At 35.4% G+C, this 17,811-nt stretch overlaps 1 protein-coding gene across 1 annotated transcript in view; it reads right to left on the bottom strand.

Moving 5' to 3' along the window:
• IFT80 (intraflagellar transport 80) overlaps nt 1–17,811 on the bottom strand; it is a 125,255-nt gene that overhangs the window by 15,740 nt on the left and 91,704 nt on the right. Inside the window, exons 11-14 of the mRNA XM_049628623.1 lie at nt 5,675–5,739; nt 3,198–3,333; nt 2,759–2,906; nt 1,496–1,667 (exon numbers count right to left, since the gene is read on the bottom strand). Of these exons, the coding sequence (XP_049484580.1) occupies nt 1,496–1,667; nt 2,759–2,906; nt 3,198–3,333; nt 5,675–5,739 (521 nt within the window). The remainder of the gene's footprint in view (nt 1–1,495; nt 1,668–2,758; nt 2,907–3,197; nt 3,334–5,674; nt 5,740–17,811) is intronic.

Genomic DNA, 17,811 nt, shown 5'->3' with positions numbered 1-17,811 from the left:
TTCACGTGGTACTTTGTTGAAATATATTAATAACACATAGAGAAATTCTTTTGAATACAAATTATTACAAAATTTCATTTCTAATTATCAAAGATTTATTTTTGAACTTATGATACACTTTTAAGATAATTCAAGGTTATAAACCCTCCAGTATTTCTGATGAGGTCAAAGAATGTAACTTACAAGGAGCCAGAGAAATAGTGAGGTTCTCAGACAATGCTATTACAGCAGATTTCTATCAATGACTCATTGTAAGGGAAAGCATCTAAAGGTCATTTTAAAAGTATTATTTTAAGCAATGCTAACCCATGTAAAATTAAAAAGTTCTGGGGTCAGGGGCGCCTGAGTGGCTCAGTTGGTTGAGCATCCAACTTCAGCTCAGGTCATGATTTTGCAGTTTGTGAGTTCAGGTCCCGCCTTGGGGTCTGTGCTGACAGCTCAGAGCCTGGAACCTGCTTCGGATTCTGTGTGTCATTTTCTCTCTGACCCTCCCCCTTGTGCTCTGTCTCTCTCTGTCTCTCAAAAATAAATAAAAATGTAAAAAAAAAAAATTAAAAAAAAAAGTTCTGTGGTCAAATATGTTTGGAAAATACTGGATTCAACCAAGTGGATTCAACCAAGTGGGAAATGCTGGTCTAAAGTAGAGGTTCTAGGGGCACCTGGGTGGCTCAGTCAGTTGGGGTGAGCATACAACTTCGGCTCAGGTCATGATCTCGCAGTTCGTGAGTTCAAGCCCCGCGTCGGGCTCTGTCCTGACAGCTCAGAGCCTGGAGCCTGTTTCAGATTCTGTGTCTCCCTCTCTCTGCCCCTTCCCCACTCATGCTTTGTCTATCTCTCAAAAATGAACAAACTTTAAAAAAAAATTAAAGTAGAGGTTCTTAACCTTAGGTGTACAAATCATCTGAGGAATTTTAAAAATATGCCCAGGGTTCATTCCAGATCTAATAAATTAGAAGCTCTCTTGGGATAAAACTTGGGAATCTGACTTTTTTTAAAAAAAGTTCCAGAGAAGATGTCTATATGTGCCAGTATAGAGAAACTACTCATTTAAATTATAGCTTCTTTAAGAGTAAATCACACAACAATATCTACCCCCCTGTGTTGCTCATGTCTTCACTTATTAAAAAAAAAAAAAAAGAAAAAAAAAAGACATGATCTCATTTGCAATTTTCCAGCCCTTAGCTGTTACCATTTCTTTTTTTTTAATGGTTATTTATTTATTTTGAGAAAGAGAGAGAGAGAGATTGCGAGTGAGTGGGGAGGAGCAGAGAGAAAGGGAGAGAGAAAGAATCCCAGGCAGGTTCCCCACTGTCAGTGCAGATCCCAATGTGGGGCTCAAACTCATGAACCATGAAATCATGACCTGAGCTAAAGTCGGATGCTTAACCTGCTGAGCCACCCAGGTGCCCAGCTGTTACCATTTCTTATCCTGCACAAAGATATGTGTAAATACACAATATATACACAAATATGGATCTAAAATAAAATAAAGTACCTTAACAAAACGACAAAGTCTTACACCATCTTCCCATTTTGAACTGCTTACATATTCATGGAGAATACCAGGATATGGTGATATGCTGATGTGAATCAGTGAGCCATCAGCTCTTCTTATAGTTACCTGATTTCCAACAAAACTCACAATATGGGGATTTTTACTAAATTCGCTGTTGGGAAAAAGCAAAGTATAATTTATATTCTGAGCAAAATCTTTCATATACTAATTAGGGGAGTTTACACTTGACACAGATATAAAGTCTCCAAATCTCTAAAATTCACTCCCAAAAAAGTTAACTTCAGGGAGAATGTATATATTTAAATAAACATTTGAATCTAACTTGCTCCAGTTGGAGCAAAATATAAAAGTTTAATGCGGCAAAAATTATTATTTGGGAGCTATGCCTAAAAGCATTTGAAATAAAATTTTTTCTCTAAGCCTTAAGGTAAATTATACAAATGATTAAAAAACAGCTTCAGTTTTTGAAAGTATAAATGAATAGAAAATTAAGCTGATTCTAAGATTATTTTCTGATAATAAAAAGAGGTGAACTTGAAGTAAAGTAACTTCATTAGTTTAAATACTTTTAAAATGATGCTTCTCTGGTTTTGCTAAAGTTGTGAATTGAATATTAAATGAACTCAAAATAGATTTGAAAGTTAAGCTAAGTTTTGGAGTTGAGAAGTTTTGTATTCTTATTTTGTCAAGAGTGAGAGATCTTGCTATTTCCTAGAGAATTTAGGAATAAACATGTATTTTCTGAAGCATATAAAATTAAAAAAAAAGACTCTTCATTAATCTTATATACTTTTCTATCTTTAATACTAATTTAGAAATTCAATTCTAGAGACACATAAATTCCTGAAAGTACGACAATAATTAATAATTTATGATAATCTGAAAAAGAATAAAGATTGACACTTTATGTACCACTGAAAAATCTTAAAAATGTCCATATTAAAATCACTAAACCACACTGAAAAAAAAAACCACCTGAGTTTTTTTACATTAGGCTTGCAACATTAGGCTTGAAAATTATATTTATGTAGGGAAAATTATATCCATAGAAGGAGCAAATAAATATAATAGTATTATACAACACTTTCAACTTGACCCCCAAACTTAAATCTCATCAAGCTAGCTTTAGCTGAACAATTTGGTAGAGTGAAAGGTACCTTTCAGGATTGACATCAAAGGCAAAAACATGACACTTTAGAGTTATTTATCACTATAAACAATTCCAACAGTAAATGCAGTTACCTTGCATCCCTTTCATATAATGTTTTAGGCAAAATGTCTCTGTCGACATAAACTGTATTGGGGTAGTACCACACTGTAAATCGAGTATCCTGAAGTCCACAAAGGATATTGCATGTATCACTCCATGCCAAAGTATGCACCATTGTTCCTTATTTTAAAAAGAATGTTAATGTATGATTAGTTCCACTATAATAAGTATTAAAATATTTTAAAAATCAACTGACACACAGGACCCCATCTAATTTCTGGTAGGTATGACTCTATTTTCTGATTGTATAATGGTGAAAACATTTGCAAAAATTCACTTAAAAATTTATGGGAATATTTGAATATTTTACCTAGAACCATCATTTTTTTAATTTGCAAGTCTTTCTTTCAATGCATTATTCAGAGATTAATTCAAGCAATCAAAAATTTAAATGTATTATAATTATTTTACCAAGTTTGATAATTTGTTCTTCCTTCCCAAATCGTTTCACTGAGGTGATATAGAGATCTCTATTTTTATCAATGAAGGCAATTTTTCTGTCATTGGTAAGTCCTTTTTGATCCAGAGCAATTTCCAAAATTTCATTCTAAAATTTAGAAAAAATGAAAATATTGGATTAGTTTTAGTGCTTGATATCAGATCATTTAAATTATTTAATTATAAAAATGTGTTTATTTAAAGATCAATTAAATATCACTCCCTTACTTAGAATGATAAACTGTCCCTGATAAATAATTTTAAACTACTGATTTAATTCATAAGCTAAAGCACAGTTACTTTTTTTTAATTTACAGGGGAAAGATGCCCCTTAAAACACTATAATATAATGTATATATTTTTGAAACTCTGGAAGCTGAGAAACACTTTTGTCCTCCTGTCCCACCTTTACTAGACAAAGTGAAAGGGTGAGGCAAGTCTGAATATCACAAGAGAGATCTACTAATTACATTTATGTTCCATAACAAAATGTACTCTAAGAGCCTATATTTTAAAGATTTATAAGAATACATTTATGAAAATATCTCATGTTTTAGACCCTTAAATTTTATAGATTCTCTCACATTTATTTCCTGTGAAACAGGAAACAACCTAGTGCTATAGGTATCACCATACTTACTTTATGGACAAAAAGACTGAGATGCATAGCCAGTAAGTGATTTTGCTCAGAAAAAGCTGGTAACAAGCATATTTAGAATTTAAAGTCCAGATTTCTGACTTTAAGATTAGTATTTTGTCCACATAGCAAAGTATTTCTGGCATATGACGTTAATCTATTACACTATTATACTAGCTACTGAAATGAATTTCTTTATAACTTGGAAATGGTTCAGTGTGGATTCATTTCAACTAAATCCAAGAGGGATTTATTTACTGCTTACTATGTCTTAAGACTTGCTAAGACTTAAAAAAAAAATTTTTTTTACACTTGCTAGGATTTGTTTTGTTTTTTGAAGGTGTTATGATTGTACCTTAAATGTCCATCATTTGAGCACATGTTGAATAAATTCAGATACATCCATAAAATGTTACGCTGTATGGTTGTGGGAAAAGGATTAGGAAAACACTTTATATATTGATATAGAAAGATCACCAGAAATAGTGTTGTGTGAGAAAAGCAATGTACAGACTTGTATGTTACATTTTTGTAAAAAAGTAGTTAAAAACATATATCAATTTTGTTTGTATATGCACTAAAAATCTCTGAAAGAAAAAGGGAGTTTAATAATGGTAATTACCATTATGAAATGGAATTGGATTGACAGAAAGGGGTGTAGGAGGGAGACTTTTTCACTGTATACTTTTCTATAATTTTTCATTTCTAAACCTTTTGAATTTATTTGTTATTCAAATTTAAAACTAATAATTACAAAAATTAGAAAAAATATATAGTCAGGCTTCACTAGTGGCATTGAACAATAAAGTTAAAAACATCTTTAGACCCAAATATATCTCTTACTAGAATAAATAAAATGTGTTCCTTTATTTACTTTATTTAAAAATTTTTTTCATGTTTATTTATTTTTGAGAGAAGAGAGACAGAGCATGAGTGGGGGAGGGGCAGAGAAAGAGGGAGACACAAAATCTAAAGCAGGCTTCAGGCTCTGAGCTGTCAGCACAGAACCCAAAGTAAGGCTCGAACTCACAAATTGTGAGATCATGACCTGAGCCAAAGTTGGAGGCTTAACTAACTGAGCCACCCAGATGCCCCTCCTTTGTTTATTTTAATTTTTTTAATGTCTTTATTTTATTTTGAGAGAGACAGAGTGCGAGCAGGGTAGGGGCAGAGAGAGAGGGAGACACAGAATCTGAAGGAGGCTCCAGGCTCTGAGTTGTCAGCACAGAGCCTAATGTGGGGCTTGAACTCACAGACTGTGAGATCATGACCTGAGCTGAAGTCGGACACTTAACCAACTGAGCCACCCAGGTGCCACCGTCCTTTGTTTATTTTAATGCTAAAAATCAGAAACCAATAAGCAATTCACAATTTGGGGTCTTTTCGTACTTCTATGGAACTTTTTTTCCAGTTTAACTACAGTGTTAAAACCTAAAGAAAATGCTGGCTAAGGACAGGTCAATGAGAAAACTGCAAGATGTTTAGAAATATAAAAACATTTTTATATACTGATAGGTGCTAGAAGTTTAATCAAGATAGGACATTTTATTAAAAAGCAGTAAAGAGCCTGAAAAATAGACATGTAAGTCAGATTCTTTTATCCAATTAATTTGCAATTAGTTTTCTATTACAGAGTTTACTAGTGCTTAGTCTTTATGACATTTTTTAGGCAAAATACTCTATGTAGAATGCATACCAGATTTAAATATAAGACTAATTTCTATGTTTTATTTTCCTTAAAATGAAAACACTAAATTTAAAAAAGGAAGTAAATAGTGGCTAATTAACTTTAGAAATAGTTAATGTCCATTACCTTATGAGAAAGAAGCTTCCCGTCACCTAATGGTTTTCCAGTTGATGCCTCAAAAAGGAAGATTACTTGAAAAAAAAAGTAAAGCATTAGTTAATATATTATATTAGAATTTTTATTGGTAAACTTTAATCCTAATGAGAAATTATTTAACTCTTTGGACCATACAGTATCTATCAGAATAGAAGAGCAGCATTAAATTCCTACTTATATAACAGGGTCATATTTCTTAGAATACTTCTTCCTAAACATACATTGCCTAATTAGAATAGTTATTAATGGTATGGCTTCACTTCTCCACAGGATTGACAATGGAAAGTCCAAATCTAGATGTAATTTTTAATTTTCAGAACTCTGATACAGACGAATATAAGATCATAGACAATCATATTTTACAAAAGAAAAATGTGTCAAGTGCCTACTATAATACTAGGCAAGGTGTTATGCACTGTTCCGTTCCCTGTGGTCAGTATACTACTGTGGTGTAATTAGTAATTTGCCCGGTTTTTGTCCTGTGTTCCTGGCAGGAAGCTTCAACAACCCTTGGAATATCCTGAGTGACAGGAATGTCCTAGTTATGCTAATGGGGAGACTCTTGGTGGGCCCTAGACAGCTTCAGAATTTGGTGTGTGGGAGGGGCCTGGAAGTTGAGTTCAATCAATGTGGCTAATAATTTAATTAATCATGCCCATGTAATAAAATCCCATAAAAACTCAGTGTTGCTTCCTCATTGTTGACAATATTGATATACTGGAGGGTGATGTGCCCTGACTCCATGAGAGGGCACAGGAGTTCTGTGTTCCTTCCTAGGCTTCATCCTGTGTGTATCCTTTGTAATAAAACTATAATTCTATGCATAGCACCTTCCTGATACCTGTGAGTCATTTTAGCAAATTATCCAATTTGAAGGGGTCATAGGAGTCCCTGAATTTGTAGCCAGTCAGTCAGCAAAATGGGTGGCCTGAGGACTCCCTGAGACTTGTGGCTAGTGTCCAAAGTGAGGGCAGTCTTGAGGAAAATTTTGCCTTTAAGCTTTTGAGTCTGGGTTAACTCCAGGTTATTAGTATGAGAAACTAATTGTAATACACTCAGTTAAGGTAAAAATGGAATAGTTGGTGTCTGGAAGGGTAGGATTCACTACACCAACCTTAACTCATAAAAACATGTGGCTTGGGGCTCCTGGGTGGCTCAGTCAGTTAAGTGTCTGACTTTGGCTCAGGTCATGATCTCATGGTTCATGAGTTCGAGCCCCATGTCAGGCTCTGTGCTGACAGCTTAGAGCCTGGAGCTTGCTTCAGATTCTGTGTCTCCCTCTCTCTCTGCTCCTCCCCCCGCTCATGCTCTATCTCTCTCTCCTTCAAAAATAAATTAAAATATTAAAAAACAAACAAACATGTGGCTTGGGAAGAGAAAGAATGAAAGAATGGGGATGAGGAATGTCTGACTCTTAGAAGCCACAAGGTCACCCATGGTATGAAACAGCAGCTAAGCTGCAATTAGCTGTGAGAAGTTAAAAGTCACCTATGGAATTTGAGATGATGGATCCATCTCCTGGGGGAGTTGGCTCACTAGATGCATAAGAAAATGCAAAATAATAAGAAAAGAGAAAAATATACAGTCCCATAGTTATTATAATATCTAATAGATAAAATGAAAGTAAGAGATGGGTCAAATATAGATTCTGGCCACTCTCAAATACAGCCTCTAGTATCAGGGGCCTCACTGAAGCAAGGTGTTCGAGAAGATCCTGATTCTGGTCAGCCTGAGGTACAGCCACTATCCTCAGAGCCATTTCCCAAGGAGAAAGTTATGCTAAAACAAATTATAAAAAAGGCTAAAATAATTAGACAATGACAGAAAGGAACATTAGAGATAAGGCATATTAGAGATAGGACCATCAAGGCCCTCATTCCAGCAGGGTCAAAAACTAAGAAATAGGATGAATACAGCAAACATCGGTGGGGTCAAAAACCAGAGGTTGGGTGAACCAAAGGGAGTCCATGTTCATGTTGGTCTCCCAACATTGAAGGTCTTTAAACAAATCTGCTTTATTCATCCTAGTTTGGAGGAATCTGGAAAGCTGTATGGCAAAATAGCAAAGAAAAACCTCACCTCCAATTGTCTGGGGTTACTCAATTTAATCAATATATGGGTTGATGAAAAGGACCAGTTCCTTGGCTCAAAACTCTATTGGGGACCAAGGTCTTATGCACAGGAGTGGGCAAAACGGTCAGGGGCAGAACAGAGAAGTTTCTAGGACTCCTTGATACGAGAGTCCGATGCACTATGGTACCAAAACCCACTGGTGAAGTTCTAATGGGAAATACAATTAAATTGAGAGAACATAGGAAAGCAAGGGTTAATATGGTTAAGGTGAAGTCTGAATGAACATTGGAGTGTTTAAACAAGAATTATATGAAGAGGCTGTGTCTCCCTTACCTGAACGTTTAATGGGACTGGGATATTATGTCTGACTTGGGAATATTTCTGCTACCTAGTGTTGTAAAACTAAAACCTGTTAAGCCCTACCGGAAGTCAATTACATTGAGAGGATAGAGAAATGCAAGAACTAATGGGACTAAGTTGAATGTTTAAATGAAAAATGGTATATTGAAGAAGCTTTATGTGAAGTGGTTGTGTCTCCTTTACCCGAATATATTATAGGGATAGATATTGCACCTAACTGGAGAAAGTTTCCCCTATCAAGTATTGCAAAACAAAAGGCATGGAAAATCTACCACTTAAACAATGTTAACAAGACATACAAAACAGAAACCAATGCCTGGATACATACAGGCCTTTAATATCAAATGGTATAGAATAGAAGCTGGAGGGCTAATAAAGATACATTCTCCGTACAGCAGTCTCATGTGGAGTATAGACCGGAGCTTATGACAAAAGCCTGTGAGCACCTCCCAGTGGCAGCTACTAGAACTCTGAACTAGACAATTTCCACTTGGAGGAGCAATTACTAGCTTGCTATCAGACATTAATTGAAACTGCCTCTGAATGAAGAACATAAAATAATCTTGAAACCTGAAATATCCAGGATGTCTTGGGTGATATCAGACAAACACTCTAATGAGGAAGGCAGTGCCCAGAAGAGTTCTATAACAAAATGGAAATGGTTTGTGCAGGAACACACCAGCAGGGGAATGCACGGAGTTACACAGCATATTCCTGAGCAGGTGGACTCTTTTCCCCAGGAATGACTCTGGAACCATGTGAAGAGCTGCAGGATTCGATCATCACTTGGACGGTGCCCTGTGAACAGCTCTCAACTGACTAACAAATAGCCGCTCGGCTGATAGACGGCAGTTTCGTCATGAACACACAACATGCTGTTTGGAAGGCCACCACTCTGACTAAAAACGGTAAAACAAATGGGGTTGGTGAGCTGCACTGCATGCTGTTTACCCTTATGGTCAGGCAAAAGGGCAATGGAAGATTAGCCTATAAAGGGGGGTGCCCTTACTGGGCATGGCCCCATGGAAATCACTATGGGAATCTGAAGGGTGCATTAAAGTGGGCCATGTCAGTGCCCATCAGAAGAACCCTCTTCCAGCATCAGAAGATGATTAGAATCAATGAGCAGATACCCTGGTGTGCTCACTTGAGGTAGCCACTTGGGTTAATGAAGGGAGTGGACTGAAACAATGCAGGGATGGGCCAAATCTAGACATATTCCTTTTGTACCCTCTGAGGCACAAAATGACAACAAGAACTGTTTTGTCTGCCAACAAGAGAGATTTAGAGGCTGCAGATGGCTATGGGGAAGATTCCTGGGGTGGGAGAGAATCCTTGTACATAGATGGCAAGTCAGATTGATGTCTGTAGCCCTGAAGGGCTACAAGTGGGTCCTGACAGAAATAGACACTGACTCTGGGTTGTACTTTGCTGACCCAGTAGTAGATGCAAATACCCAGAGTACTATAAAAGAAGTGGAGAAGATATTACACAGATATGGACCACTGAGTCAAATTTCTTCCGACCAAGGAAGGAACACACTTTACAGCTCATCATGTCCAACAATGGGCAGAGATATAGTTTCTGAGAGTAGTGGTTTGGTAATTAGAATTAGAATGGGCAATAAAAACAATGATTGTCTAAAATGAGAAGAGAGGGAATATAGGCATGAAGAACTAGCTTACACGCCTTCATGAGTGTGTACTCACATTCAACATGAAGTGAACAAAGAGTGTGTCCATACTAGATAAATTCCTCTACAATTTCAGTGGAAATAGAGAACAGAGGGTGAAGAGGATGCTAGTATGACTATGCAATTTTTCCCACAGTGGGAGAATATTGGTATGATACCTATACTTTTTTCTTTCTTCCCATCACCTCAATGTTCTTCTTAACTTGATACAGTGGTCACAGGACAAAGGATACAACTACAATTATCAGAAGCAGAGATGATTCCTAGGCTGTTTTAACCTTCATGTCTATATTTCTAAGGACCTGATGGAGTAGGTTGTGCTTTCACTCCATCTGGCAAATTTGGGGCTAAATGTGAGTGCAGCTATACTGCCTAGTGGTAGAGATAGCCCACTAGTTCTATACAAATGGAGAGAAAGAGAAATAATAGCTGAAAACAAAAGAATAACTAAATGGGCATGCAATGGGGGAATCCAATTTTATATTAATTCTTCAAAAGAGTCTCAGCGCAAAAGCTAGTATTATTTGTTTGTTTTTCCAATATAATTAAGTTACAGGGTTATATGTTGTTTCAAATAAATTAAATAAATAAAAATAAATAAAAATTTAAAAGCTGATATGGTTTAGTAGATCAAATACACCAGATGCTTAAGAAGGTGAAGACAACAAAAGACTCACTTCAGACCTAAACACATGTAGATTGAAAGTGAAGGGTTGGAAAAACATTTATGATGAAAATGGAAGCAAAAAGAAAGCTGGGGTAGGATACTTATATCAAACAAAATAGACTTTAAAAAAAGACTTTAAAAAGAGACAAAGAGGATACTACATAATGATAAAGGGAACAATCAAACAAGAAGATATAACATTTGTAAATATTTATGCACCCAACGTGGAAACACCCATATATATAAAGCACCTGTTAACAGACAAAGGAAGAAATCTATGGTAACACAATAATAGTAGGGGACTTTAACACCTCACTTTCATTAATGGATAGATCATCCAGACAGAAAATCAATAAGGTAACAAATCATTCAGTAGCTCTGAATGACATATTGAACCAGATGACTCTAACAGATATATTCAGAAGATTCCATCCCAAAACAGTGGAATACTCATTCTTTTCAAGTGCACATGGAACATCCTCCAGAATAGATCACATGTTAAGCCACAAAACAAGTCTCAACAAATTAAAAAGGACTGAAATCATATTATGCATCTTTTCCAACCACCTGGTATAAAACTAGAAATCAATCAGAAGAAAAAAATCAGGACACAAATACATGGAGGTTAAATAATATGCTAGTAAATAATGAATTGGTCAACCAAGAAGTCAAAGAGAAAATTAAAAAAAAATACATGGAGACAAATGAAACCATAATAGTCTAAAATCTTTGGGATGCAGCAAAAGCTATTCTCAGAGGGAAGATTATAGCAATATACACATATCTCAAGAAGCAAAAAATAAATAAATAAAAACTCAAGCAACCTAACTTTACATCTAAAGAAGCTAGAAAAAGAACAACAAAGCCCAAAGCCAGTAGAAGAAAGGAAATAATAAAGATTAAAGCAGAGGGGCACCTGTCTGGCTCAATTAGTAGAGCATGCAACTCTTGATCTCAGGGTTATAAATTCGAGCCCCATATTTGGTATAGAGATTACTAAAAAAAAAAAAATTTTTTTTTAAACCCTGGAACTCTATACCCATTAAGCAGTCTCTCTCTCTCTCTCTCTCTATATATATATATATATATATACACACACATATATATCATAGACACTAAAAAACACAATAGAACAGATCACTGAAACCAGGAGCTGGTTCTTTGATAAGATCAACAAATGAATCAGATCAGAAATGAAAAGAGAAATAACAACTTACACTACCAAAATACAAAGGATTATAAGAGAATACTATTAAAAATATATGTCAAAAATTAGACAACCTAGAAGAAATGAATAAATTCCTAGAAACAAATAACTTTTCCAAACAGAAGCAGGAAAAACATAGAAAACTTGAACAGACTGATTAATAGCCATGAACTTGAGTCAAAAGTCAAAAAGCTCCCAAAAAACAAAAGTCTAGGACCAGATGGCTTCACAGGTGAATTCTACCAAACATTTAAGAAGAGTTAATACCTATTCTTCTATAACTATTCCAAAAAACACAAGAGAAAATATCTTTCCATTTATTTATGTCACCTTCAATTTCTTTCATCAAGGTTCTATACTTTTATTTTTTGTAGTGTCTTTATCTGTTTTTGGTATCAGGGTAATTCTAGCCTTGTAGAATGAATGAATTTGGAATCTTTCCTTCGAGGATCAGGAAGAAGGCAAGGATGTCCACTCTCACCAGTTTTATTCAACATAGTACTGAAAGTCCTAGCTGCAGCAACAGAAAAGAAAAATAAACAAAAGGCGTCCATATTGGTAAGGAAGAAGTAAAACTTTCACTATTTGTAAATGACATGATTCTATATATAGAAAACCCTAAAGACTTCACCAAAAAACTAGTAGAACTGATAAATGAATTCAGGAAAGCTGCAGGATACAAAAATATGCAGGACTCTGTTGTATTTCTATACACTAATAATGGAGTAGCAGAAAGAGAAATTAAGATAGAAGTCCCACTTACATTTGAATCAAAAATAGTAAAATACTAGGAATAAACTTAAGCAAGGAGGTGAAAGACCTGTACTCTGAAAACTATAAAACATTAATGAAAGAAATTGAAGAAAGATATTCCCCACTCATTGTTTGGAAGAACAAATATTGTTAAACTGTCCATTCTACCCAAAGCAATATACAGTTCTAATGCAATCTCTATCAAAATACCAATAGCATTTTCAACAGAACTAGAACAAAAAATCCTAAAATTAGTATGAAACCACAAAATACCCCAAATAGCCAAAACAATCTTGAAAAAGAAAAAAATAACTGGAGGTATCACAATCCCAGATTTGAAGATATACTACAAAGCTGTAGCAATCAAAACAATATGGTACTGGCACAAAAACAGACACAGAGATCAATGGATCAACAGAGTTCAGAAACAAGCCTATACTTTTATGGTTAATTAATATATAACAAACGAGGCAAGATTGTACAATGGGAAAAATAGTCTCTTTAATAAATAATGTTGGGAAAACTGGACACTAGCTACATGCAAAAGAATGAAACCACTTTCTTACATCATGCACAAAAATACACCCAAAATGGGTTAAAGACCTAAATGTGAGACCTGAAACCATTAAATTCCTAGAAGAAAACATAGGCAGTAATTTCTTTGACATCATTCATAGAAACATTTTTCTAGATATGTCTCCTCTGGCAAGAGAAACAAAAGCAAAATTATACTATTGAGACTACAACAAAATAAAAAGCTTTTGCACGGTGAAGGAAACCACCAACAAAACAAAGAGACAACCTAATGAATGAATAGAAGATATTTGCAAATTCTGTATCCAATAAGGGGTTAATTTTCAAAATACATAAAGAATTTATACAACTTAACACCCCCCCAAGATAATTCATTTAAAAATGGGCAGAGGAAATGACCAGACATTTTTCTAAAGAAGACATACAGATGGCCAATAGACACATGAAAGATGCTTAACATCACTAATCATCAGGGAAACGCAAATCAAAACAAGATATCATCTTATACCTTTCAAAATGGCTACACACACACACACACACACACACACACACACACATGCACGTGAAACAACAAGTGCTGGTGGGGGTATGGAGAAAAAGGACTCTTAATGCACTGTTGGTGGGAATACCAACTGGTGCAGCCTCTACGGAAAACAGTATGGAAGTTCCTCAAAAAATTAAAAATATAATTACCATATGATCCAGTAATTCCAGTACTGGGTATTTACCCAAAGTGTTTATGTTTTCATAAACACTAATTCAAAAAGATATATGCATCCCTGTGTTCACTGCAGCCTTATTTATAATAGTCAGGATATGGAAGCAACCCAAGTGTTCACCCATAGATGAATGGATAAAAAAGATGTGAGATGAAGATAGATAGACAGATAGATAGATAGATAGATAGATACACAGATATATAATGGAATGTTACTCAACCATTAAAAAAAATAAAATCTTGACATTTACAACAACATGGATGGATCAAGAGTATATAATGCTAAGTGAAATAAGTCAGTCAGAGAAGGACAAATACCACATGATTTCATTCATATGTAATTTAAAAAACAAAGAAAAAAAGAGACAAACAAAAAAACACTCAAATATAGAGAACAAACTGGTGGTTGCCAGAGGGGAAGTGGGTACGGGGATGGGTGAAATAGGTGAAGAGGCTTAAGGGTACGCTTATCATGATGAGCACTGGCTAATGAATTACTGAGTCATTATATTGTATACTTGAAACTAATATAACACTGTATGTTAATTATACTTGAATAAAGAAAAAAGAAAAAGTGAAGCTATATATTGCTGAGACCCCACCTGCTATTGCAACCTGACAAGATTGAATGTAATTCTATATACCTGAGTAGCTTTGCCTTGGAAGACATTTTAGTTATATAATGTGATGATGGATTGGACTAATTATTAGTGACTAGAGTGACTCTGGTAAAGTACCAGTGTCTTTTCACTCATTTTCAATACAGTATAGCACTGTCATTGTTGGTAAGATTGTAATATTGATATTGATGGACAAATGTATTGGAAATATCTGAGTTAAAAGCCTCCTATCCCAAGGCCCCTGACTGGCTCAGTTGGTTAAGTATCCAACTTTGGCTCAGGTTATGATCTCACTGTGTGTTCAAGCCCTGTGTTGGGCTTTGCACTAATGGTGCAGAGCCTGCTTGGGATTCTCTCTCCCTCTCTTCCTTTTCTGCACTTGTGTTCTCTCTCTCTCTCTCTCAAAATAAATAAATAAACATAAATTAAATTAAATGAATGAATGAATGAATGAATGAATAAATAAATAAATGCCTCCTATCCCTAGTCCACACTGACTCCTCCAAGTTTTAGGCATATTCATACAGGTACTATTTTTGAGAATGATCCTTTTGCTATAAGGGATCTATGGTCAAAGACCAGGAGTGGCCTGTGGTGTAAGAAATAATTTGTTTGGTCTTTGTCCCGAGTTAATGGACACAAAACCCTTGGAATTTCCTGAATGATGGGAGTGTCACTGTTACACTAATGAGGTGACTTTCAGTGGGCCCCTAAGATAGTTTCAGGATAGGGGCTGGTGACCAGAAAGACCAAGCACATGATTACGGGATTGGGATGTTCAGCTCTCCCCCTAACCCTGACCTCTGGAATGAAGACTGAGTTCAATCACATGGCCAGTGATTTTTGTAATTGTGCCTAATTAGTCATGTAATAAAAACAAAACAAAAAAACTCTGGACACCAAAGTTCACTGAAGCTTCCTGGTTGGTGAATATATGGATGTGCTGGGAGGGTGACCACTTTAATTTCATGAAAAGAGGGCATAGAAGCTCCTAGACAACTCACTATGTGTATCTTTTATAACAAAACTGTAATCATAGATATAGAAACTTCCTGAGTTGAGTCATTCTAACAAATTATTGAAGCTGAGAGAGTCATGGGAGCCCTTGTATACGCAGCCAATTGGTTAGAAGTAAAGGTGGTCTGGGGATGCACCAAGACTTGCAGCTGACATCTGAAGTCAAGGCAATCTTGTTGAGGACTCTTCCCTTAGCATCACAATTTAATTGCAGTACACTCCATTGGGGTAAAAAACAGATGGACTACCAACAATCAAGAATCTCTGTAAGTGATCAATATTATTTTACAAATTAAAATTCATGGCCTTACCACAGAATATTCAATTCACAGTTCCACAGTACCAGAATGTTTGGTTTCGATCAGAATTTTGTTTTTATTTTTTAAAGTAGGCTCTATGCCTAACACGGGTGAGATCAAGAGTTGTGTGCTCTATCAATAGAGCCAGCCATGGCCCCTCCCCTAAATCTTTGTATCCAGGGTTGGAGAAATCTCTTAAAGAAACCACATTTGTCAGAAACACTTAATTTGAGAGCTCAGCTAGCTTTCAGTCTGAGAATTTCCCTGAACTCCTGAGGGAAGTTTCCAGAACTATCTTTTCCATATCCCCAGCAAGCCCATTGATTTTTAGAGTTACATTAGGAAAAAGAATACATGCAAATAAGATGCAGTCCATAAAATAATTACTTTTTAATTGGATCACCATTATTATAGCATTAATTCTAATTTTTCTTTTTGACAGCTGTTAACAATGATTTCTTTTCCTAACTGATAGCTGAGGGAAATAACTCCCTTATTGAAATGGAGCAGATATTTTGAAATTAAATATTTTCCATAGATTATCAAGAGTTGGTTTTAAGACAGACAAAACATTTGTTTGGAAACCACAAAATATTCAATGAGATCATGTAAATTTTAAAATTCCGCTATATAAAAATGAAACCTTCGGTAGCCTGTAACAGCTCAATTTCCCTCCAATTTATCTCCAAAGCTACTTAGCCCTGGTCCTTACTTCACATGCTCTGATTTCAGGTGAATGGGTATTTGGTACCCATACTCCTCTACCTCTACCACATTCTTCACCTATACATTGTCATTCTACCTGCCCAGCTTTCTCTAAGATATTACTCTATCAACCATCCCCATTTTCTCCTGGACCTTTACCTGCACCTTTTTGCCTGATTCATTTTGAGCACTACAAACACTTCAAAGTTACCTTCATTCAAAAAAAAAAAAAAATCTTCCCTACTCTTGAATAATCTGTTAATTCCTTGCCTCTCTTAATGCTAGACTTCTTGAAACAATAGGCATTTCAGCTTTTACAACCCCTATCCACTGTTCAACTTATTACTATTTGCTGTTCTACCTTACTACATGATGCAAAGGCTCTTGCATGGATCACCAATGACCCCTATGTTTCCCAATCAAAGAGTCTATTTTCAGTTTTCAAGAGTCTACTTTTAGTCTTTACCTCCCAGCAGCATTGGGTGCTCCTGACCATCCTCTTTCTTGAAACTCTTATGCAGGCTACATATAACACTGTTTTCTCCTGACCCTCTCCTATTTTGGACCACCCCTCATTCTCTTTTGCTAACTCCTCCTTATCTGGTGACCCTTTCTTCTAAGCTTTTGTTTTAAGTCACCTTTTCACAGCACATATTTTCCCTGATTTCATCTACTTTCATGACATCAATCATTATATAAATAATGATAATTCAAAGTTCTCTATTTCCAACCTCAGCTTTACAACTTGAAGTAGGTCAAGTTGTAAAAATTATAGATGTTGTATTGAAGCAGCCAAGAGCAAATTCTGCCTCTGCCCCCTCCTTTGTTTCACCAAAGGCTTCTTCTAATCTCAAACATGACAGTGGTACAAAGAAAAGTGTTCTTTTCTCTTTTAAAAAGATTTTCAGGGGGTGAGGGGAAGATTGTTCGGAGTGTTTTGGTGATTCTCTTTAAGTGATCTCCAAATTACTCCAATCCAAGATTCATCCCCAATGGAGCAATTTCATATGATCAAACATGCAAAAAGTTTACAAAAATGAACAGACAGAAATGGCATGAAACGACAGTGGCATGAGTAGTCAGCCAAAGAATTGAACAAGTTATACAGATCATAAAAATGCCAAAATATGTATGACATGATAGGTAAATTCCAGAGGTCACACTTATAGTATATTATTAGCTGTTAGTAAATCTTAGGAATGTTGAGTTTGAGGTCACTGGCTATATTCACAGAGGAAATAATTTTGTAACAATAAGTTATGTTTTAAAATTGCCAACTTTGCTCAGAAAAGTTAAAAAGAAAAATACAATAACAATTTTTAATTAAGCATGGCAACAAAAATTTTTACATTTTGGCTTCCAATAAAAAAATGCTTTGGGCTTTGCTAAACCCATTTTCTTTTCATAGCTATACAAACTAGTAACTTCTTAAAAATAAAAGCATTCTATCCTTTGATGACT

This window comes from Panthera uncia, chromosome C2 (genome assembly GCF_023721935.1).
Source record: "Panthera uncia isolate 11264 chromosome C2, Puncia_PCG_1.0, whole genome shotgun sequence".
NCBI classification, from domain to species: domain Eukaryota; kingdom Metazoa; phylum Chordata; class Mammalia; order Carnivora; family Felidae; genus Panthera; species Panthera uncia.
This window is presented reverse-complemented; position numbering and strand designations above follow the sequence as displayed.